General features: G+C 48.1%; 1 protein-coding gene across 2 annotated transcripts in view; it reads left to right on the top strand.

Moving 5' to 3' along the window:
• LOC142494789 (nucleoside diphosphate kinase 6-like) overlaps positions 1 to 25,694 on the top strand; it is a 45,651-nt gene that overhangs the window by 364 nt on the left and 19,593 nt on the right. The window contains exon 2 of one of the 2 annotated variants that reach the window (XM_075599248.1): positions 2,687 to 2,781. In XM_075599248.1, coding sequence (XP_075455363.1) covers positions 2,695 to 2,781 — 87 coding nt within the window. In that variant the 5' untranslated portion in view covers positions 2,687 to 2,694. Of the gene's footprint in view, positions 1 to 2,686; positions 2,782 to 25,694 lie in introns of those variants that run through there. The other variant, XM_075599249.1, reaches the window with a different exon arrangement.

A 25,694-nucleotide genomic window follows, 5' to 3' on the forward strand; every position in this document is an offset into this window, starting at 1 on the left:
GTCTGTGTGTCACTGAGTGTGACACTGTGTCTGTCACTGTGAGTGTGACACTTAGTCTGTGAGTGTGACACTGAGCCTGTGAGTGTGTCACTGAATCTGGCACTGCGTCACTGCGAGTCTGTCACTGTGAGTCTGTCACTGAGTCTGTGTGTCACTGAGTGTGACACTGTCTGTCACTGTGAGTGTGGCACTGTGTCTGTCGCTGTGAGTGTGGCACTGTGTCTGTCGCTGTGAGTGTGGCACTGTGTGTCACTGAGTGTGACATTGAGACTGTGACATTGAGTCTGTCACTGTGAGTGTGACATTGAGTCTGTCACTGAGTGTGACATTGAGTCTGTCACTGTGAGTGTGCCATTGAGTCTGTCACTGTGAGTGTGCCATTGAGTCTGTCACTGTGAGTGTGACTGAGTCTTTCACTTTGAGTCTGACACTGAGTGTGTGACTGTGACAGCGTGAGTGTCACTGAGTGAGTGTCACTATGAGTGTAACAGTGTTTCACTGAGTCTGTCACTGTGAGTGGGACACTGAGTGTGTCACTGAATCTGCCACTGTGAGTGTATCACCGAGTCTGGCACTGTGACAGTGTGTGAGTGCGACACTGTCAATCAAATGAAATCAAATCAGCTTTATTGGCATGACGAAAGAACATTTCAGTATTGCCAAAGCGTGAATAATAGGGGGTTGGGGACAATAATTACACGAATACTAGGGATAGGGTATAATGATTGCAGGGTATATGGGTAACAGTTTCGTGCAGGGGTGTGGGGGTTAGTGGACGTCTCTCAGCCCGTGGCAGGTGCTGATATAGTGTGCAGCCAGTTCTGCGCGGGTTTCATCTTCTCCCAGGAGGATCGCTATTTTTTGGTTCTCCTCTATATTATTAAAGTTCTGGATAACAGCAGTTAGTTTCTCTAGGTGGGCACTCCTCACTTCAGAGTTTTGTCTGTCACTGTGAGTGTGACTGTGAGTCTTTCACTGTGAGTGTGACACTGAGTCTGTCGCTGTGAGTGTGACACTGCCTCTGTGAGTGTGTCACTACACAGGTGATGTCCTCACTGTGACGTGTGTGTGTATATGTGATAGTGTGTGTGTCACACAGGTGCGGGGATGTCCTCGCTGTGACGTGTATGAATAGTAGCGGTTCAGTAGCGGTGGCGTGGCAGCAATAGTTAAGTGCTGAGATGTGCAGTCTGGGATAGATAATATCCTCCTTTCCAGCGGTGATCAAATGCAGGAATCAGGGCCAGCGGGTGTGACCACTTGGTCACTTCCTTTTAAACTTCAGCACTAACATTCTACTTTAACCTGGCGGCTGTGCGCTTACTTACTGTATATACTTCTAAAAAGTCACCTGACTGGCCCAAGCAACTTCATTAGCACATGTGAGGGACGTGAAAGCAGGTGGTTTTTCTAAGCAGGGTGTTGCCTTGCCCAAGTGTGAAAGCTGAATTGAATTAAGACACTTCAAGGGATGATTTGAAGACAGACAATTCAAATACGGTTTTACCTGGCTACTTCAAACATGGCCGCAGTGTGGTGATAGTGTGTGTGCGTCACACAGGTGTGGTGATGTCCTCGCTGTGACGTGTGTATATGTGATAGTGTGTGTGTGTGTGTGTCACACAGGTGTGGTGATGCCCTCGCTGTGACGTGTGTGTGTGTGATAGTGTGTGCGTCACACAGGTGTGGTGATGCCCTCGCTGTGACGTGTGTGTGTGTGATAGTGTGTGCGTCACACAGGTGTGGTGATGTCCTCGCTGTGACGTGTATATGTGTTAGTGTGTGTGTCACACAGGTGTGGTGATGTCCTCGCTGTGACGTGTGTGTATATGTGTTAGTGTGTGTGTCACACAGGTGGGGTGATGTCCTCGCTGTGCCGTGTGTGTATGTGATAGTGTGTGTGTGTGTGTCACACAGGTGTGGTGATGTCCTCGCTGTGACGTGTGTATATGTGATAGTGTGTGTGTGTCACACAGGTGTGGTGATGTCCTCGCTGTGATGTGTGTGTATATGTGTTAGTGTGTCACACAGGTGCGGTGATATCCTCGCTGTGACATGTGTATATGTGATAGTGTGTGTCACACAGGTGCGGTGACGTCCTCGCTGTGACGTGTGTATATGTGATAGTGTGTGTCACACAGGTGCGGTGATATCCTCGCTGTGACGTGTATATGTGATAGTGTGTGTCACACAGGTGCGGTGATATCCTCGCTGTGACATGTGTATATGTGATAGTGTGTGTCACACAGGTGCGGTGACGTCCTCACTGTGACGTGTGTATATGTGATAGTGTGTCCTCGCTGTGACGTGTGTATATGTGATAGTGTGTGTGTCACACAGGTGTGGTGATGTCCTCACTGTGACGTGTGTATATGTGATAGTGTGTGTGTGTCACACAGGTGTGGTGATGTCCTCGCTGCGACGTGTGTATGTGATACTGTGTGTGTCACACAGGTGTGGTGATGCCCTCACTGTGATGTGTGTGTGTATATGTGATAGTGTGTGTGTGTCACACAGGTGCGGTGATGTCCTCGCTGTGACGTGTGTATATGTGATAGTGTGTGTGTCACACAGGTGCGGTGATGCCCTCGCTGTGACGTGTGTATATGTGATAGTGTGTGTGTCAGACAGGTGCGGTGATGTCCTCGCTGCGACGTGTGTATATGTGATAGTTTGTGTCACACAGGTGCGGTGATGTCCTCCATGCGACGCGCTCGCGCGCTTCAGCTCACTTTAGCTGTAATTAAACCGGATGCTGTGGCCCATCCAATCATTTCTGAGGTACAGTACTGTGTGTGTCCCCTCTATTCCCACTGTGTGTGTGTGTGTCCTCTATTCCCACTGTGTGTGTGTGTGTGTCCTCTATTCCCACAGTGTATGTATATGTGATGTGTGTGTGTGTGTGCGTGTCCTTGTCCCCTCTATTCCCACTTTGTGTATGTGCTGTGGGTTGCGGGTTCCGTCCTCCCTTAGGACACCATAATTGGACCCCTTGAATAAAACCAAACGAGACTTGTGTATATTTATCACCCCAGGGCACCCTATCCCAGCAGTCCTCACCTCCTTATTTTGACACTACTGTATAACACTCACCCCTCACCCTAACACTCACCCCTAACACTCACCCCTCACCCTAACACTCACCTCTCACCCTAACACTCACCTTTCAACCCAACACTCACCCCTCACCCTAACACTCACCCCTAACACTCACCCCTCACTATAACACTCACCCCTCACTATAAACAAGGCTGCTGCGCTATTGTTTTGAAGAATAATTTCAAAGCTCCTCTAGAGGCCGAAAAACATTTATTTTACTAAACAGATTAAAAATTCCAGTAACAATTTGCAGGAACTATTCAAAGTGGCCGACTCTTTGCCGGGGCCGGCCCGATTTAAACAGAACCTCAAGTCCTGCAGAAACTCCACCACATACTATAACGTAGTATATAATATACTTATACTATACTATAACATACTATAACGTAGTATATAATATACTTATACTATACTATAACATACTATAACGTAGTATATACTATATACTATATATATACTATACTATAGTACTATAACATACTATAACGGGCTTTCTCCTGCGAGTCTCAAACATTCGGAAGCAAATTGCATCTCAAACCTGATATTTCCACAGCCAAACCGGCTACAATGGGCGGAGCATCTTCCAATCTATCTCTACTGACGAGCGCCTTCTCACCATCAGAGGGACCAAACCAGCTGGCTGTCCCGGTGGCCCTTGTCCGGCCTGGCTAATGAAGCAAGCCGTGTTATATCTGGCCCCTTTCATTCTCCAAATTGTAAATCTCTCATTGTCTTCAGGCTTCTTACCAACCTCACTAAAGGAAGCGTTCATTTCGCTTCTATTAAGGAAACCCTCCCTCCCTCCGCTGAACACGGATAACTACCGACCAGTTTCTAATATCGCTTCTATTAAGGAAACCCTCCCTCCATCCGCTGACACGGATAACTACCGACCAGTTTCTAATATCACTTCTATTAAGGAAACCCTCCCTCCGCTGACACGGATAACTACCGACCAGTTTCTAATATCGCTTATATTAAGGAAACCCTCCCTCCATCCACTGACACGGATAACTACCGACCAGTTTCTAATATCGCTTCTATTAAGGAAACCCTCCCTCCGCTGACACGGATAACTACCGACCAGTTTCTAATATCGCTTCTATTAAGGAAACCCTCCCTCCGCTGAACACGGATAACTACCGACCAGTTTCTAATATCGCTTCTATTAAGGAAACCCTCCATCCGCTGAACACGGATAACTACCGACCAGTTTCTAATATCACTTCTATTAAGGAAACCCTCCCTCCATCCGCTGAACACGGATAACTACCGACGAGTTTCTAATATCGCTTCTATTAAAGAAACCCTCCCTCCATCCGCTGACACGGATAACTACCGACCAGTTTCTAATATCGCTTCTATTAAGGAAACCCTCCCTCCATCCGCTGACACGGATAACTACCGACCAGTTTCTAATATCGCTTCTATTAAGGAAACCCTCCCTCCATCCGCTGAACACGGATAACTACCGACCAGTTTCTAATATCACTTCTATTAAGGAAACCCTCCCTCCCTCCGCTGAACACGGATAACTACCGACCAGTTTCTAATATCGCTTCTATTAAGGAAACCCTCCCTCCATCCGCTGAACACGGATAACTACCGACCAGTTTCTAATATCACTTCTATTAAGGAAACCCTCCCTCCGCTGAACACGGATAACTACCGACCAGTTTCTAATATCGCTTCTATTAAGGAAACCCTCCCTCCATCCACTGAACACGGATAACTACCGACCAGTTTCTAATATCGCTTCTATTAAGGAAACCCTCCCTCCATCCACTGAACACGGATAACTACCGACCACTTTCTAATATCGCTTCTATTAAGGAAACCCTCCCTCCATCCGCTGACACGGATAACTACCGACCAGTTTCTAATATCGCTTCTATTAAGGAAACCCTCCCTCCATCCGCTGAACACGGATAACTACCGACCAGTTTGTAATATCACTTCTATTAAGGAAACCCTCCCTCCCTCCGCTGACACGGATAACTACCGACCAGTTTCTAATATCGCTTCTATTAAGGAAACCCTCCCTCCATCCGCTGAACACAGATAACTACCGACCAGTTTCTAATATCGCTTCTATTAAGGAAACCCTCCCTCCATCCGCTGACACGGATAACTACCGACCAGTTTCTAATATCGCTTCTATTAAGGAAACCCTCCCTCCATCCACTGAACACGGATAACTACCGACCAGTTTCTAATATCGCTTCTATTAAGGAAACCCTCCCTCCATCCACTGACACGGATAACTACCGACCAGTTTCTAATATCGCTTCTATTAAGGAAACCCTCCCTCCATCCGCTGAACACGGATAACTACCGACCAGTTTCTAATATCGCTTCTATTAAGGAAACCCTCCCTCCATCCGCTGAACACGGATAACTACCGACCAGTTTCTAATATCACTTCTATTAAGGAAACCCTCCCTCCATCCGCTGACACGGATAACTACCGACCAGTTTCTAATATCACTTCTATTAAGGAAACCCTCCCTCCATCCGCTGACACGGATAACTACCGACCAGTTTCTAATATCGCTTCTATTAAGGAAACCCTCCCTCCATCCGCTGAACACGGATAACTACCGACCAGTTTCTAATATCACTTCTATTAAGGAAACCCTCCCTCCGCTGAACACGGATAACTACCGACCAGTTTCTAATATCGCTTCTATTAAGGAAACCCTCCCTCCATCCACTGAACACGGATAACTACCGACCAGTTTCTAATATCGCTTCTATTAAGGAAACCCTCCCTCCATCCACTGAACACGGATAACTACCGACCACTTTCTAATATCGCTTCTATTAAGGAAACCCTCCCTCCATCCGCTGACACGGATAACTACCGACCAGTTTCTAATATCGCTTCTATTAAGGAAACCCTCCCTCCATCCGCTGAACACGGATAACTACCGACCAGTTTGTAATATCACTTCTATTAAGGAAACCCTCCCTCCCTCCGCTGACACGGATAACTACCGACCAGTTTCTAATATCGCTTCTATTAAGGAAACCCTCCCTCCATCCGCTGAACACGGATAACTACCGACCAGTTTCTAATATTGCTTCTATTAAGGAAACCCTCCCTCCATCCGCTGACACGGATAACTACCGACCAGTTTCTAATATCACTTCTATTAAGGAAACCCTCCCTCCATCCACTGAACACGGATAACTACCGACCAGTTTCTAATATCGCTTCTATTACGGAAACCCTCCCTCCATCCACTGACACGGATAACTACCGACCAGTTTCTAATATCGCTTCTATTAAGGAAACCCTCCCTCCATCCGCTGAACACGGATAACTACCGACCAGTTTCTAATATCGCTTCTATTAAGGAAACCCTCCCTCCATCCGCTGAACACGGATAACTACCGACCAGTTTCTAATATCACTTCTATTAAGGAAACCCTCCCTCCATCCGCTGACACGGATAACTACCGACCAGTTTCTAATATCACTTCTATTAAGGAAACCCTCCCTCCATCCGCTGAACACGGATAACTACCGACCAGTTTCTAATATCGCTTCTATTAAGGAAACCCTCCCTCCATCCGCTGAACACGGATAACTACCGACCAGTTTCTAATATCGCTTATTTTAAGGAAACCCTCCCTCCATCCGCTGACACGGATAACTACCGACCAGTTTCTAATATCACTTCTATTAAGGAAACCCTCCATCCGCTGAACACGGATAACTACCGACCAGTTTCTAATATCACTTCTATTAAGGAAACCCTCCCTCCCTCCGCTGACACGGATAACTACCGACCAGTTTCTAATATCGCTTCTATTAAGGAAACCCTCCCTCCATCCGCTGAACACGGATAACTACCGACCAGTTTCTAATATCGCTTCTATTAAGGAAACCCTCCCCCCATCCGCTGAACACGGATAACTACCGACCAGTTTCTAATATCGCTTATTTTAAGGAAACCCTCCCTCCATCCGCTGAACACGGATAACTACCGACCAGTTTCTAATATCGCTTCTATTAAGGAAACCCTCCCTCCATCCGCTGAACACGGATAACTATCGACCAGTTTCTAATATCGCTTCTATTAAGGAAACCCTCCCTCCATCCGCTGACACGGATAACTACCGACCAGTTTCTAATATCACTTCTATTAAGGAAACCCTCCCTCCATCCACTGAACACGGATAACTACCGACCAGTTTCTAATATCGCTTCTATTAAGGAAACCCTCCCTCCATCCACTGACACGGATAACTACCGACCAGTTTCTAATATCGCTTCTATTAAGGAAACCCTCCCTCCATCCGCTGAACACGGATAACTACCGACCAGTTTCTAATATCGCTTCTATTAAGGAAACCCTCCCTCCACTGAACACGGATAACTACCGACCAGTTTCTAATATCGCTTCTATTAAGGAAACCCTCCCTCCATCCACTGAACACGGATAACTACCGACCAGTTTCTAATATCGCTTCTATTAAGGAAACCCTCCCTCCACTGAACACGGATAACTACCGACCAGTTTCTAATATCGCTTCTATTAAGGAAACCCTCCCTCCATCCACTGAACACGGATAACTACCGACCAGTTTCTAATATCGCTTCTATTAAGGAAACCCTCCCTCCATCCACTGAACACGAATAACTACCGACCAGTTTCTAATATCACTTCTATTAAGGAAACCCTCCCTCCATCCGCTGAACACGAATAACTACCGACCAGTTTCTAATATCGCTTCTATTAAGGAAACCCTCCCTCCATCCACTGAACACGGATAACTACCGACCAGTTTCTAATATCGCTTCTATTAAGGAAACCCTCCCTCCATCCGCTGAACACGAATAACTACCGACCAGTTTCTAATATCGCTTCTATTAAGGAAACCCTCCCTCCATCCACTGAACACGGATAACTACCGACCAGTTTCTAATATCGCTTCTATTAAGGAAACCCTCCCTCCATCCACTGACACGGATAACTACCGACCAGTTTCTAATATCGCTTCTATTAAGGAAACCCTCCCTCCATCCGCTGTACACGGATAACTACCGACCAGTTTCTAATATCGCTTCTATTAAGGAAACCCTCCCTCCATCCGCTGAACACGAATAACTACCGACCAGTTTCTAATATCGCTTCTATTAAAGAAACCCTCCCTCCATCCGCTGACACGGATAACTACCGACCAGTTTCTAATATCGCTTCTATTAAGGAAACCCTCCCTCCACTGAACACGGATAACTACCGACCAGTTTCTAATATCGCTTCTATTAAGGAAACCCTCCCTCCCTCCGCTGACACGGATAACTACCGACCAGTTTCTAATATCACTTCTATTAAGGAAACCCTCCCTCCCTCCACTGAACACGGATAACTACCGACCAGTTTCTAATATCACTTCTATTAAGGAAACCCTCCCTCCATTCGCTGACACGGATAACTCCCGACCAGTTTCTAATATCGCTTCTATTAAGGAAACCCTCCCTCCATCCGCTGACACGGATAACTACCGACCAGTTTGTAATATCACTTCTATTAAGGAAACCCTCCCTCCATCCGCTGACACGGATAACTACCGACCAGTTTCTAATATCACTTCTATTAAGGAAACCCTCCCTCCATCCGCTGACACGGAAACCTATCGACCAGTTTCTAATATCGCTTCTATTAAGGAAACCCTCCCTCCATCCGCTGAACACGGATAACTACCGACCAGTATCTAATATCACTTCTATTAAAGAAACCCTCCCTCCCTCCATCCACTGAACACGGATAACTACCGACCAGTTTCTAATATCGCTTCTAATAAGGAAACCCTCCCTCCATCCGCTGAACACGGATAACTACCGACCAGTTTCTAATATCGCTTCTATTAAGGAAACCCTCCCTCCATCCGCTGAACACGGATAACTACCGACCAGTTTCTAAAATCTCTTCTATTAAGAAAACCCTCCCTCCATCCACTGACACGGATAACTACCGACCAGTTTCTAATATCGCTTCTATTAAGGAAACCCTCCCTCCATCCACTGACACGGATAACTACCGATCAGTTTCTAATATCGCTTCTAATAAGGAAACCCTCCCTCCATCCGCTGAACACGGATAACTACCGACCAGTTTCTAATATCGCTTCTATTAAGGAAACCCTCCCTCCATCCGCTGAACACGGATAACTACCGACCAGTTTCTAATATCTCTTCTATTAAGGAAACCCTCCCTCCATCCACTGAACACGGATAACTACCGACCAGTTTCTAATATCGCTTCTATTAAGGAAACCCTCCCTCCATCCACTGACACGGATAACTACCGATCAGTTTCTAATATCACTTCTATTAAGGAAACCCTCCCTCCATCCACTGAACACGGAAAACTACCGACCAGTTTCTAATATCGCTTCTATTAAGGAAACCCTCCATCCGCTGAACACGGATAACTACCGACCAGTTTCTAATATCGCTTCTATTAAGGAAACCCTCCCTCCATCCACTGAACACGGATAACTACCGATCAGTTTCTAATATCACTTCTATTAAGGAAACCCTCCCTCCATCCACTGAACACGGATAACTACCGACCAGTTTCTAATATCGCTTCTATTAAGGAAACCCTCCCTCCATCCACTGAACACGGAAAACTACCGACCAGTTTCTAATATCGCTTCTATTAAGGAAACCCTCCCTCCATCCGCTGACACGGATAACTACCGACCAGTTTCTAATATCGCTTCTATTAAGGAAACCCTCCCTCCGCTGACACGGATAACTACCGACCAGTTTCTAATATCGCTTCTATTAAGGAAACCCTCCCTCCCTCCGCTGACACGGATAACTACCGACCAGTTTCTAATATCGCTTCTATTAAGGAAACCCTCCCTTCTTCCGCTGACACGGATAACTACCGACCAGTTTCTAATATCGCTTCTATTAAAGAAACCCTCCCTCCATCCACTGAACACGGAAAACTACCGACCAGTTTCTAATATCGCTTCTATTAAGGAAACCCTCCATCCGCTGAACACGGATAACTACCGACCAGTTTCTAATATCGCTTCTATTAAGGAAACCCTCCCTCCATCCGCTGAACACGGATAACTACCGACCAGTTTCTAATATCGCTTCTATTAAGGAATCCCTCCCTCCATCCACTGAACACGGAAAACTACCGACCAGTTTCTAATATCGCTTCTATTAAGGAAACCCTCCCTCCATCCACTGAACACGGATAACTACCGACCAGTTTCTAATATCGCTTCTATTAAGGAAACCCTCCCTCCATCCGCTGAACACGGAAAACTACCGACCAGTTTCTAATATCGCTTCTATTAAGGAAACCCTCCCTCCATCCACTGAACATGGATAACTACCGACCAGTTTCTAATATCGCTTCTATTAAAGAAACCCTCCCTCCATCCGCTGACACGGATAACTACCGACCAGTTTCTAATATCGCTTCTATTAAGGAAACCCTCCATCCACTGAACACGGAAAACTACCGACCAGTTTCTAATATCGCTTCTATTAAGGAAACCCTCCCTCCATTCGCTGAACACGGATAACTACCGACCAGTTTCTAATATCGCTTCTATTAAGGAAACCCTCCATCCACTGAACACGAATAACTACCGACCAGTTTCTAATATCGCTTCTATTAAGGAAACCCTCCCTCCATCCACTGAACACGGATAACTACCGACCAGTTTCTAATATCGCTTCTATTAAGGAAACCCTCCCTCCATCCGCTGAACACGGATAACTACCGACCAGTTTCTAATATCGCTTCTATTAAGGAAACCCTCCCTCCATCCGCTGAACACGGATAACTACCGACCAGTTTCTAATATCACTTCTATTAAGGAAACCCTCCCTCCATCCGCTGACACGGATAACTACCGACCAGTTTCTAATATCACTTCTATTAAGGAAACCCTCCCTCCATCCGCTGAACACGGATAACTACCGACCAGTTTCTAATATCGCTTCTATTAAGGAAACCCTCCCTCCATCCGCTGAACACGGATAACTACCGACCAGTTTCTAATATCGCTTATTTTAAGGAAACCCTCCCTCCATCCGCTGACACGGATAACTACCGACCAGTTTCTAATATCACTTCTATTAAGGAAACCCTCCATCCGCTGAACACGGATAACTACCGACCAGTTTCTAATATCGCTTCTATTAAGGAAACCCTCCCTCCATCCGCTGAACACGGATAACTGCCGACCAGTTTCTAATATCGCTTCTATTAAGGAAACCCTCCCTCCATCCACTGAACACGGATAACTACCGACCAGTTTCTAATATCGCTTCTATTAAGGAAACCCTCCCTCCGCTGACACGGATAACTACCGACCAGTTTCTAATATCACTTCTATTAAAGAAACCCTCCCTCCATCCGCTGACACGGATAACTACCGACCAGTTTCTAATATCGCTTCTATTAAGGAAACCCTCCCTCCCTCCGCTGAACACGGATAACTACCGACCAGTTTCTAATATCGCTTCTATTAAGGAAACCCTCCCTCCATCCGCTGAACACGGAAAACTACCGACCAGTTTCTAATATCGCTTCTATTAAGGAAACCCTCCCTCCATCCACTGAACACGGATAACTACCGACCAGTTTCTAATATCGCTTCTATTAAAGAAACCCTCCCTCCATCCGCTGACACGGATAACTACCGACCAGTTTCTAATATCGCTTCTATTAAGGAAACCCTCCATCCACTGAACACGGAAAACTACCGACCAGTTTCTAATATCGCTTCTATTAAGGAAACCCTCCCTCCATTCGCTGAACACGGATAACTACCGACCAGTTTCTAATATCGCTTCTATTAAGGAAACCCTCCATCCACTGAACACGAATAACTACCGACCAGTTTCTAATATCGCTTCTATTAAGGAAACCCTCCCTCCATCCACTGAACACGGATAACTACCGACCAGTTTCTAATATCGCTTCTATTAAGGAAACCCTCCCTCCATCCGCTGAACACGGATAACTACCGACCAGTTTCTAATATCGCTTCTATTAAGGAAACCCTCCCTCCATCCGCTGAACACGGATAACTACCGACCAGTTTCTAATATCACTTCTATTAAGGAAACCCTCCCTCCATCCGCTGACACGGATAACTACCGACCAGTTTCTAATATCACTTCTATTAAGGAAACCCTCCATCCGCTGAACACGGATAACTACCGACCAGTTTCTAATATCGCTTCTATTAAGGAAACCCTCCCTCCATCCGCTGAACACGGATAACTGCCGACCAGTTTCTAATATCGCTTCTATTAAGGAAACCCTCCCTCCATCCACTGAACACGGATAACTACCGACCAGTTTCTAATATCGCTTCTATTAAGGAAACCCTCCCTCCGCTGACACGGATAACTACCGACCAGTTTCTAATATCACTTCTATTAAAGAAACCCTCCCTCCATCCGCTGACACGGATAACTACCGACCAGTATCTAATATCGCTTCTATTAAGGAAATCCTCCCTCCCTCCGCTGAACACGGATAACTACCGACCAGTTTCTAATATCGCTTCTATTAAGGAAACCCTCCCTCCCTCCGCTGAACAAGGATAACTACCGACCAGTTTCTAATATCGCTTCTATTAAGGAAACCCTCCCTCCATCCGCTGAACACGGATAACTACCGACCAGTTTCTAATATCACTTCTATTAAGGAAACCCTCCCTCCATCCGCTGAACACGGATAACTACCGACCAGTTTCTAATATCGCTTCTATTAAGGAAACCCTCCCTCCATCCGCTGAACACGGATAACTACCGACCAGTTTCTAATATCGCTTATTTTAAGGAAACCCTCCCTCCATCCGCTGACACGGATAACTACCGACCAGTTTCTAATATCACTTCTATTAAGGAAACCCTCCATCCGCTGAACACGGATAACTACCGACCAGTTTCTAATATCGCTTCTATTAAGGAAACCCTCCCTCCATCCGCTGAACACGGATAACTGCCGACCAGTTTCTAATATCGCTTCTATTAAGGAAACCCTCCCTCCATCCACTGAACACGGATAACTACCGACCAGTTTCTAATATCGCTTCTATTAAGGAAACCCTCCCTCCGCTGACACGGATAACTACCGACCAGTTTCTAATATCACTTCTATTAAAGAAACCCTCCCTCCATCCGCTGACACGGATAACTACCGACCAGTTTCTAATATCGCTTCTATTAAGGAAACCCTCCCTCCCTCCGCTGAACACGGATAACTACCGACCAGTTTCTAATATCGCTTCTATTAAGGAAACCCTCCCTCCCTCCGCTGAACAAGGATAACTACCGACCAGTTTCTAATATCGCTTCTATTAAGGAAACCCTCCCTCCATCCGCTGAACACGGATAACTACCGACCAGTTTCTAATATCACTTCTATTAAGGAAACCCTCCCTCCATCCGCTGAACACGGATAACTACCGACCAGTTTCTAATATCGCTTCTATTAAGGAAATCCTCCCTCCATCCGCTGAACACGGATAACTACCGACCAGTTTCTAATATCGCTTCTATTAAGGAAACCCTCCCTCCATCCGCTGAACACGGATAACTACCGACCAGTTTCTAATATCGCTTCTATTAAGGAAACCCTCCCTCCATCCGCTGAACACGGATAACTACCGACCAGTTTCTAATATCGCTTCTATTAAGGAAACCCTCCCTCCATCCGCTGAACACGGATAACTACCGACCAGTTTCTAATATCACTTCTATTAAGGAAACCCTCCCTCCGCTGAACACGGATAACTACCGACCAGTTTCTAATATCGCTTCTATTAAGGAAACCCTCCCTCCATCCACTGAACACGGATAACTACCGACCAGTTTCTAATATCGCTTCTATTAAGGAAACCCTCCCTCCATCCACTGAACACGGATAACTACCGACCACTTTCTAATATCGCTTCTATTAAGGAAACCCTCCCTCCATCCGCTGACACGGATAACTACCGACCAGTTTCTAATATCGCTTCTATTAAGGAAACCCTCCCTCCATCCGCTGAACACGGATAACTACCGACCAGTTTGTAATATCACTTCTATTAAGGAAACCCTCCCTCCCTCCGCTGACACGGATAACTACCGACCAGTTTCTAATATCGCTTCTATTAAGGAAACCCTCCCTCCATCCGCTGAACACGGATAACTACCGACCAGTTTCTAATATCGCTTCTATTAAGGAAACCCTCCCTCCATCCGCTGACACGGATAACTACCGACCAGTTTCTAATATCACTTCTATTAAGGAAACCCTCCCTCCATCCACTGAACACGGATAACTACTGACCAGTTTCTAATATCGCTTCTATTAAGGAAACCCTCCCTCCATCCACTGACACGGATAACTACCGACCAGTTTCTAATATCGCTTCTATTAAGGAAACCCTCCCTCCATCCACTGAACACGAATAACTACCGACCAGTTTCTAATATCGCTTCTATTAAGGAAACCCTCCCTCCATCCACTGAACACGGATAACTACCGACCAGTTTCTAATATCGCTTCTATTAAGGAAACCCTCCCTCCGCTGAACACGGATAACTACCGACCAGTTTCTAATATCGCTTCTATTAAGGAAACCCTCCATCCGCTGAACACGGATACCTACCGACCAGTTTCTAATATCACTTCTATTAAGGAAACCCTCCCTCCATCCGCTGACACGGATAACTACCGACCAGTTTCTAATATCGCTTCTATTAAGGAAACCCTCCCTCCATCCACTGACTCGGATAACTACCGACCAGTTTCTAATATCGCTTCTATTAAGGAAACCCTCCCTCCGCTGAACACGGATAACTACCGACCAGTTTCTAATATCGCTTCTATTAAGGAAACCCTCCCTCCATCCGCTGACACGGATAACTACCGACCAGTTTCTAATATCGCTTCTATTAAGGAAACCCTCCCTCCATCCGCTGAACACGGATAACTACCGACCAGTTTCTAATATCGCTTCTATTAAGGAAACCCTCCCTCCACTGAACACGGATACCTACCGTCCAGTTTCTAATATTATTTCTATTAAGGAAACCCTCCCTCCATCCGCTGACACGGATAACTACCGACCAGTTTCTAATATCGCTTCTATTAAGGAAACCCTCCCTCCATCCACTGACTCGGATAACTACCGACCAGTTTCTAATATCGCTTCTATTAAGGAAACCCTCCCTCCATCCGCTGACACGGATAACTACCGACCAGTTTCTAATATCACTTCTATTAAGGAAACCCTCCCTCCATCCACTGAACACGGATAACTACCGACCAGTTTCTAATATCGCTTCTATTAAGGAAACCCTCCCTCCATCCACTGAACACGGATAACTACCGACCAGTTTCTAATATCGCTTCTATTAAGGAAACCCTCCCTCCATCCGCTGAACACGGATAACTACCGACCAGTTTCTAATATCACTTCTATTAAGGAAACCCTCCCTCCATCCGCTGAACACGGATAACTACCGACCAGTTTCTAATATCGCTTCTATTAAGGAAACCCTCCCTCCCTCCGCTGAACACGGATAACTACCGACCAGTTTCTAATATCGCTTCTATTAAGGAAACCCTCCCTCCATCCGCTGAACACGGATAACTACCGACCAGTTTCTAATATCACTTTTTTAGCCCAAATCATAAAAAAAACTAGCTCTAAAACAGTTAGTGATCCCCCTAACCAGATTTAATCTTTTGGACACCGAGCAATCGATTTCCCACAAATTGCAGCCCTGAGACTCCCCCGATACGTGTCACTGACTACCTGCTCAGCACTGAGACGCCCCGATAGGTGTCACTGACTTCCTGTTCAGCCCTGAGACGCCCCCGATATGTGTCACTGACTTCCTGCTCAGCCCTGAGATGCCCCCGATAGGTGTCACTGACTTCCTGAGACGCCCCCGATAGGTGTCACTGACTTCCTGCTCAGCCATGATACGCCCCCGATAGGTGTCACTGACTTCCTGCTCAGCCCTGAGACGCCCCCGATAGGTGTCACTGACTTCCTGCTCAGCACTGAGACGCCCCGATAGGTGTCACTGACTTCCTGCTCAGCCCTGAGACGCCCCCGATAGGTGTCACTGACTTCCTGCTCAGTCCTGAGACGCCCCCGATAGGTGTCACTGACTTCCTGCTCAGCCATGAGACGCCCCCGATAGGTGTCACTGACTTCCTGCTCAGCACTGAGACGCCCCCGATAGGTGTCACTGACTTCCTGCTCAGCCCTGACACGCCCCCGATAGGTGTCACTGACTTCCTGCTCTGCCCTGAGACGCCCCCGATAGGTGTCACTGACTTCCTGCTCAGCCATGAGACGCCCCCGATAGGTGTCACTGACTTCCTGCTCAGCCCTGAGACGCCCCCGATAGGTGTCACTGACTTCCTGCTCAGCCCTGAGACGCCCCCGATGGTGTCACTGACTTCCTGAGACGCCCCCGATAGGTGTCACTGACTTCCTGCTCAGCTCTGAGACGCCCCCGATAGGTGTCACTGACTTCCTGCTCAGCCCTGAGACGCCCCTATAGGTGTCACTGACTTCCTGCTCAGCCCTGGACGCCCCCGATAGGTGTCACTGACTTCCTGCTCAGCCCTGAGACGCCCCCGATAGGTGTCACTGACTTCCTGCTCAGCCCTGGGACGCCCCCGATAGGTGTCACTGACATCCTGCTCAGCCCTGGGATGCCCCCGATAGCTGTCACTGACTTCCTGCTCAGCACTGAGACGCCCCGATAGGTGTCACTGACTTCCTGCTCAGCACTGAGACGCCCCCGATAGGTGTCACTGGCTTCCTGCTCAGCACTGAGACGCCCCCGATAGGTGTCACTGACATCCTGCTCAGCCCTGGGACGCCCCCGATAGCTGTCACTGACTTCCTGCTCAGCACTGAGATGCCCCAATAGGTGTCACTGACTTCCTGCTCAGCACTGAGACGCCCCGATAGGTGTGACAAAAAGAAAAGTAGGTTGGGGCGCTCCCTATTTGTATAGGCTTGTGATGTTGCCTGTGTGGTAGTGTGTAACCAAAGAAAGGGTAGTGTATACTTGCCCTTGTTGTTTTCTGCAGCTGGACCAGTAGAGAAGATAAAGCCCGGAATCTTCTTGTAGTTGCAGTGGAGGTGGAGGGTTGGTCAGCGCACGGGATTTTGCTCAAACGTAGAGATAAGAGGATAGGAAGATATGGAACACGGTATTAGTGTTTTAGTAATCGAACGGTACAATACGGCCAAAAGAACTTTGGAATTAAAAATGTATGAAAAATATATTTTTAAAATAGCTTAAAACTCTTTGGAATTAAAGAACCTTGGTAATTAAAAGTAAAAATATATAAATATATGAAAAAATATATTCTAAAATAGCTTAAAAAATAGATTAGAAAATCCTTAAATAAAATTTAAATGGAATTGTGTGTTTTTTTTGTGAACAGAAGCAGAATACGTGCTATATGTGGATGACTAACAGGGTGTGTTTATATAGCCTGTTGTTGGTCTGAGGTAAAAGGGGGATAATGGGGCTGGTTAGCAGAGTTTAATGCGCAGTCTTTCCTTCACGGAATGCTGCTAAAAACAATAGCTTTCTCACCCTCCTGGTGGAGGCAGTACGTGAGTTGCTTCTCTCCCGGGGGCCCAAATAGGAAGAAAAGGGCCGAACTCGGTGAGTGAGCAAAAATAGAATTTATTAGGTACAGAAAACAAAGTCAAAATAACACTCACGGTACAGCTTTAAAACAGCCCAGCATCAGCCTGATCGGAACTGTTCCCTGCCGGAGCCCATTGATTGAAGGACCCAGCCAGCCTGCTGACATCCGGTAAGACCTCCTCTTCCGGTCCCGCCGTCGGACGCGACCACGGGAGCTGTACTGGTGAGAGGAATATCACCGGACGATCAGGCTGATGCTGGGCTGTTTTAAAGCTGTACCATGAGTGTTATTTTGACTTTGTTTTCTGTACCTAATAAATTCTATTTTGCTCACTCACCGAGTTCGGCCCTTTTCTTCCTATTTGGGCCCCCGGGAGAGAAGCAACTCACGTACTGCCCCCACCAGGAGGGTGAGAAAGCTATTGTTTTTAGCAGCATTCCGTGAAGGAAAGACTGCACATTAAACTCTGCTAACCAGCCCCATTATCCACTTTTTACCTCAGACCAACAACAGGCTATATAAACACACCCTGTTAGTCATCCACATATAGCACATATTCTGCTTCTGTTCACAAAAAAACCACACAATTCCATTTAAATTTTATTTAAGGATTTTATTTAAGGATTTTCTAATCTATTTTTAAGCTATTTTAGAATATATTTTAGAATATATTTTTACTTTTAATTACCAAGTTTCTTTAAGCCCCGATAGGTGTCACTGGCTTCCTGCTCAGCCCTGAGACGCCCCCGATGGTGTCACTGACTTCCTGCTCAGCACCAAGACGCCCCCGATAGGTGTCACTGACTTCCTGCTCAGCACTGATACGCCACCGATAGGTGTCACTTACTTCCTGCTCAGCAATGAGACGCCCCGATAGGTGTCACTGACTTCCTGCTCAGCACTGAGACGCCCCCGATAGGTGTCACTGACTTCCTGCTCAGCACCGAGACGCCCCCGATAGGTGTCACTGACTTCCTGCTCAGCACCAAGACGCCCCCGATAGGTGTCACTGACTTCCTGCTCAGCACTGAGACGCCCCCGATAGGTGTCACTGTCTTCCTGCTCAGCACTGAGACGCCCCCGATAGGTGTCACTGACTTCCTGCTCAGCCCTGAGATGCCCCCGATAGGTGTCACTGACTTCCTGCTCAGCCCTGAGACGCCCCCGATAGGTGTCACTGACTTCCTGCTCAGCACTGAGATGCCGCTGATAGGTGTCACTGACTTCCTGCTCAGCACTGAGATGCCGCTGATAGGTGTCACTGACTTCCTGCTCAGCACTGAGACGCCCCCGATAGCTGTCACTGACTTCCTGCTCAGCCATGGGACGCCCCCGATAGCTGTCACTGACTTCCTGCTCAGCACTGAGACGCCCCGATAGGTGTCACTGACTTCCTGCTCAGCACTGAGACGCCCCCGATAGCTGTCACTGACTTCCTGCTCAGCCATGGGACGCCCCCGATAGCTGTCACTGACTTCCTGCTCAGCACTGAGACGCCCCCGATAGGTGTCACTGACTTCCTGCTAAGCCATGGGACGCCCCCGATAGCTGTCACTGACTTCCTGCTCAGCACTGAGATGCCGCTGATAGGTGTCACTGACTTCCTGCTTAGCACCAAGATGCCCCCGATAGGTGTCACTGACTTCCTGCTCAGCACTGAGACGGCCCCGATAGGTGTCACTGACTTCCTGCTCAGCACCAAGATGCCCCCGATGGTGTCACTGACTTCCTGCTCAGCACTGAGACGCCCCCGATAGGTGTCACTGACTTCCTGCTCAGCATTGAGACGCCCCCGATAGCTGTCACTGACTTCCTGCTCAGCCATGGGACGCCCCTGATAGCTGTCACTGACTTCCTGCTCAGCACTGAGACGCCCCGATAGGTGTCACTGACTTCCTGCTTAGCACTGAGATGCCGCTGATAGGTGTCACTGACTTCCTGCTCAGCACCAAGATGCCCCCGATGGTGTCACCGACTTCCTGCTCAGCACTGAGACGCCCCCAATAGGTGTCACTGACTTCCTGCTCAGCACTGAGATGCCGCTGATAGGTGTCACTGACTTCCTGCTCAGCACTGAGACGCCCCCGATAGGTGTCACTGACTTCCTGTTCATCACCAAGATGCCCCCGATGGTGTCACTGACTTCCTGCTCAGCACTGAGACGCCCGATAGGTGTCACTGACTTCCTGCTCAGCACCGAGATGCCCCCGATGGTGTCACTGACTTCCTGCTCAGCACTGAGACGCCCCCGATAGGTGTCACTGACTTCCTGCTCAGCACTGAGACGCCCCCGATAGGTGTCACTGACTTCCTGCTCAGCACTGAGACGCCCCCGATAGGTGTCACTGACTTCCTGCTCAGCACCATGACGCCCCCGATAGTTGTCACTGACTTCCTGCTCAGCAGTGAGACGCCCCCGATAGGTGTCACTGGCTTCCTGCTCAGCACCAAGATGCCCCCGATGGTGTCACTGACTTCCTGCTCAGCACTGAGACGCCCCCGATAGGTGTCACTGACTTCCTGCTCAGCACTGAGATGCCCCCGATAGGTGTCACTGGCTTCCTGCTCAGCACCAAGATGCCTCCGATGGTGTCACTGACTTCCTGCTCAGCAGTGAGATGCCTCCGATAGATGTCACTGGCTTCCTGCTCAGCAGTGAGACGCCCCCGATAGCTGTCATTGACTTCCTGCTCAGCACTGAGACGACCCCCGATAGGTGTCACTGACTTCCTGCTCAGCACTGAGACGCCCCCGATAGCTGTCACTGACTTCCTGCTCAGCACTGAGACGCCTCCGATAGGTGTCACTGACTTCCTGCTCAACACAAAGGGGGCGCCGCTGCACTGATACTTCCCGACCTGAACGCGGCACAATGTATCATACGGTTTTACTGACCAGACTTAATACGGATGTTGGGTTGAGCATTAAGGTGCTGCACTGGTTCCAGTCCTTTCTTAGTGACCGTAGTCATAAAATCCCAATCAAAGAGAAGTCTTCAAACACAATCCCGCAGATTTGTGGCGTTTTATTTATTTATTTATAAAATGTGTTACCAGGTAGTAGTAATACATTGAGAGTTACCTCTCATTTTCAGGTATGTCCTTGGCATAGAGTTATTATTCCGAAAGCCAGCGTCATATGTAGATGATTTAGCCCAGATAGTGTCAACTCGGCCCTCTTTTCCAAGCACAACAAGTCTGTTTCTTTACTTTATTTGTGGAAAGCAGGTAAAAAAAAACAGGTACTTGTGTAGAGATGTAGATGTTGGGATAATGTTTCTCTGTGTGTGCTTGGTAGTTAACGGCAGGTGAAAAAGATAATCCTACCAGTACAGGAGTTTACAGCAAGGTGCTCACTCATCCAGAGGTTATGGTGGAAAGGAAGTGAGGGGCAAGGGTCACACTAAAGGTTGAGTGAGACTGCACTAACTGTCAGCAAAAGACAGGGGAGAACATGGGAAAGTCCATTAACTGGAGGACTGGAGATGTTGCCAGAGCAACCAGGGGTATGACAGACTGGAAGGAAAAAGGGCTACATAAAGTATCCATTCCATCTGCACTGGGAGAGAACTGCAAGGAAAGTGACATCCAAGCACAACTAGCAGGCAGAACTGCCAAGGGAGAGGGGGGCTGAACAGAAAAGGCAGACAGGGGTATTTCTGTTCCATGACAGTTATGATGACAAATAGTACATGGTGTGATATCATCACTGTCCTCTAGGGGCTGAATAGGGCAGCTATAGAACTTTTGCAGCACCCAAAGTTAATCCTCTCTGGAATAGCTGTTCACCTGCTGGCTAATTAATCAGGATGGACTCCCTCAGTGAATAGTCAGGGAGTGCTTTAAAAGACTGAAAGATGCCATGGAGAGAGAGAGACTGTTTTCCCCAGAGAAGGGGGGGAGATAGGAGTGCTCCCCAGGTGCTGAAGCTGGTTATAGAGGAACCTAAAGAGGAGTTTCTCTGGGCTCAGGTGGGGCCGAGTTCCCCCTAAGAAGGAAAGGACGCAAGTCCTGTGCTGAAGCAGTGACTTCTGCCCCGGAGGACTTACAAACAGATAAGCAAAAACCCTTTGTTATTGCTGTGCGCAAAGACTGTGTGGATTGTTACATATGCCAGGGCATGTTTTAGCTGGGAACCAGTATAGTTGGCTAGCGATCTTTAGAGAGGGCTCAAGAAAAGTCAGTTAGTTTCGCTAACGGGAATAGGTTTTGATTTTATTATTTAGTTTTCTTAAAGGGACGGTGGGCCTGTTGTTTGATTTAATCCCTGTAAATAAACCCCTGCATAGAAAATACAGTGTTTCCGGCCTTAAATTGGGACAAAAGACTGCAACGTGTTGGGGGCATCACTATATGGTGGAGTTTAATGCGGGCAGTCCAATAGGCACTGAGCAGCGAAAACTGTGGGTTTGAAGATAAATGCGGGGATTGAAAATGGCAGCCCAACTGAAGTGAAAAGCAAGCAAGGTCTGTCCCACTGTATGACTAATTGTGCTTACAGCATACACGGAGAATGTGTGAAGTATGGATGCAATAGCACACAGAGGTCAGTAGATGAAGATATGTTAAGACACTGAACTCAAGCAGAAAACCAAAAAAAAATGTTATTTTGCTGAATCAAGTGAATTTACAGCTAGCAAGTGATGAGTGTAAAGTTTGCCCCGTCGCGTATGAAAGGATTGCTGTGTAAAGCTAATGCCTTTTGCTGAAGTGAGTGTGTTTACAGCTAGCGAGTGCTGTGTGTAAAGCTTGTACTGCCGGGTATAAAAGAAAGTGAAAATGGATTTCTGTGAAGATTTTGCCCTAAGAAGAACCAAGAAGGTTCAAACATTGTAAAGCAAGTCCAGCTCGCGTGTAAAGCAAGTCCAGCTCGCGTGTAAAGCAAGTCCAGCTCACGTGTAAAGCACGTCCAGCTCGCGTGTAAAGCACGTCCAGCTCGCGTGTAAAGCAAGCCCAGCTCGCGTGTAAAGCAAGTCCTGCTCACGTGTAAAGCAAGCCCAGCTCGCGTGTAAAGCAAGCCCAGCTCGCGTGTAAAGCACGTCCAGCTCGCGTGTAAAGCAAGTCCAGCTCGCGTGTAAAGCAAGTCCAGCTCGCGTGTAAAGCAAGTCCAGCTCACGTGTAAAGCACGTCCAGCTCGCGTGTAAAGCACGTCCAGCTCGCGTGTAAAGCAAGTCCAGCTCGCGTGTAAAGCACGTCCAGCTCGCGTGTAAAGCACGTCCAGCTCGCGTGTAAAGCAAGTCCAGCTCGCGTGTAAAGCAAGTCCAGCTGGCGTGTAAAGCAAGTCCAGCTCGCGTGTAAAGCACGTCCAGCTCGCGTGTAAAGCACGTCCAGCTCGCGTGTAAAGCAAGTCCAGCTCGCGTGTAAAGCACGTCCAGCTCGCGTGTAAAGCACGTCCAGCTCGCGTGTAAAGCACGTCCAGCTCGCGTGTAAAGCACGTCCAGCTCGCGTGTAAAGCACGTCCAGCTCGCGTGTAAAGCAAGTCCAGCTCGCGTGTAAAGCACGTCCAGCTCGCGTGTAAAGCACGTCCAGCTCGCGTGTAAAGCACGTCCAGCTCGCGTGTAAAGCAAGTCCAGCTCGCGTGTAAAGCACGTCCAGCTCGCGTGTAAAGCACGTCCAGCTCGCGTGTAAAGCAAGTCCAACTCGCGTGTAAAGCACGTCCAGCTCGCGTGTAAAGCACGTCCATCTCGCGTGTAAAGCAAGTCCAGCTCGCGTGTAAAGCACGTCCAGCTCACGTGTAAAGCAAGTCCAGCTCGCGTGTAAAGCAAGTCCAGCTCGCGTGTAAAGCACGTCCAGCTCGCGTGTAAAGCACGTCCAGCTCGCGTGTAAAGCAAGTCCAGCTCGCGTGTAAAGCACGTCCAGCTCGCGTGTAAAGCACGTCCAGCTCGCGTGTAAAGCAAGTCCAGCTCGCGTGTAAAGCAAGTCCAGCTCGCGTGTAAAGCACGTCCAGCTCGCGTGTAAAGCACGTCCAGCTCGCGTGTAAAGCAAGTCCAGCTCGCGTGTAAAGCAAGTCCAGCTCGCGTGTAAAGCAAGTCCAGCTCGCGTGTAAAGCAAGTCCAGCTCGCGTGTAAAGCAAGTCCAGCTCGCGTGTAAAGCAAGTCCAGCTCGCGTGTAAAGCAAGTCCAGCTCGCGTGTAAAGCACGTCCAGCTCGCATGTAAAGCACGTCCTGCTCGCGTGTAAAGCAAGTCCAGCTCGCGTGTAAAGCACGTCCAGCTCGCGTGTAAAGCACGTCCAGCTCGCGTGTAAAGCAAGTCCAGCTCGCGTGTAAAGCACGTCCAGCTCGCGTGTAAAGCACGTCCAGCTCACGTGCAAAGCAAATCCAGCTCACGTGTAAAGCACGTCCAGCTCGCGTGCAAAGGAAGTCCAGCTCGCGTGCAAAGCAAGTCTAGCTCGCGTGTAAAGCAAGTCCAGCTCGCGTGTAAAGCAAGTCCAGCTCGCGTGTAAAGCAAGTCCAGCTCGCGTGTAAAGCAAGTCCAGCTCGCGTGTAAAGCAAGTCCAGCTCGCGTGTAAAGCAAGTCCAGCTCGCGTGTAAAGCACGTCCAGCTCACGTGTAAAGCACGTCCAGCTCGCGTGTAAAGCACGTCCAGCTCGCGTGTAAAGCACGTCCTGCTCGCGTGTAAAGCAAGTCCAGCTCACGTGTAAAGCACGTCCTGCTCGCGTGTAAAGCAAGTCCAGCTCACGTGTAAAGCAAGTCCAGCTCGCGTGTAAAGCAAGTCCAGCTCGCGTGCAAAGCACGTCCAGCTCACGTGTAAAGCAAATCCAGCTCACGTGTAAAGCAAGTCCAGCTCACGTGTAAAGCAAGTCCAGCTCACGTGTAAAGCACGTCCAGCTCACGTGTAAAGCAAGTCCAGCTCGCGTGTAAAGTAAGTCCAGCTCACGTGTAAAGCAAGTCCAGCTCGCGTGTAAAGCAAGTCCAGCTCGCGTGTAAAGCAAGTCCAGCTCACGTGTAAAGCAAGTCCAGCTCACGTGTAAAGCAAGTCCAGCTCGCGTGTAAAGCACGTCCAGCTCACGTGTTGTGTAAAGTCTGCCCCGTCGGGTGTGAAAAGAAAAAAAAAACAGGATTTTAAAATGGCCGACGTCAAATGTTTCTTGTGTAATGTACGTAACCATACAAAAGTGTCCCTCAGGCCATACGTTGATGATGATGACGACTCATACGTGGCCCCAGGAAGAGAGCCGCACCTGCAGAAGCTGCAGAAGTGACCAGCGCAGAGCACCGGACCCCATAACCTTGGAGTCAATGCCCAGGAATTTGGAGCCATGTCGGCTAAAATGAAACCAGGTGGCTTTCTAAAGGATTTAGTATGCTGGGTCTGTGAGGAACCAGGTCACCTGGGAGAAGTGCATCCCGAAAGTCTCCAAATTAAACCGTGGCAACAAATGGCGATGTCCCTACACCATACCCAGATGAGCTACAGCCCAGAGCGCCTGGCGCAATCGTCCCAGGAATGACCACTCGCCTAGGGATGACAAAGGTTACCGCTGCCGCTAGATACAGAGAGCCGAGCCAATCGGCGAAAACGAGAACTGGCTGGAAACTGTACTATGAGATGTCCCACAAAGATGTGCAAAGCTTCATCACAGGGTTAGAAGTTTCTCAGAAAGAGGCTCGCGCGCTCAAAGCAGAGCTGGAATTCGCACGCCATGGAGGTCTACGCTCTCAGCACAGAGGTCTGTGAGCGCAAGGAATATGTGGAAACTAATAACAATGAGTGTGTGCCCAGTACCACTGATGTCTCTGGAGCTATTAAAGCAAAGAGAAGAAGAAAAAGGAAAGTATTTCTCAAGTCACAGAGGAAGTGACCAAACCCTTTGAGTCTGCGCTGTCAGGACAACATGCGTCAGAAAGGCGCCGCGATGTGCTACAGACCGAAGTGACGGGCTAAATGGTCATGGGAACGGCGGCAAAGGAAA

This window comes from Ascaphus truei, chromosome 5 (assembly GCF_040206685.1).
Source record: "Ascaphus truei isolate aAscTru1 chromosome 5, aAscTru1.hap1, whole genome shotgun sequence".
Lineage (NCBI taxonomy): Eukaryota > Metazoa > Chordata > Amphibia > Anura > Ascaphidae > Ascaphus > Ascaphus truei.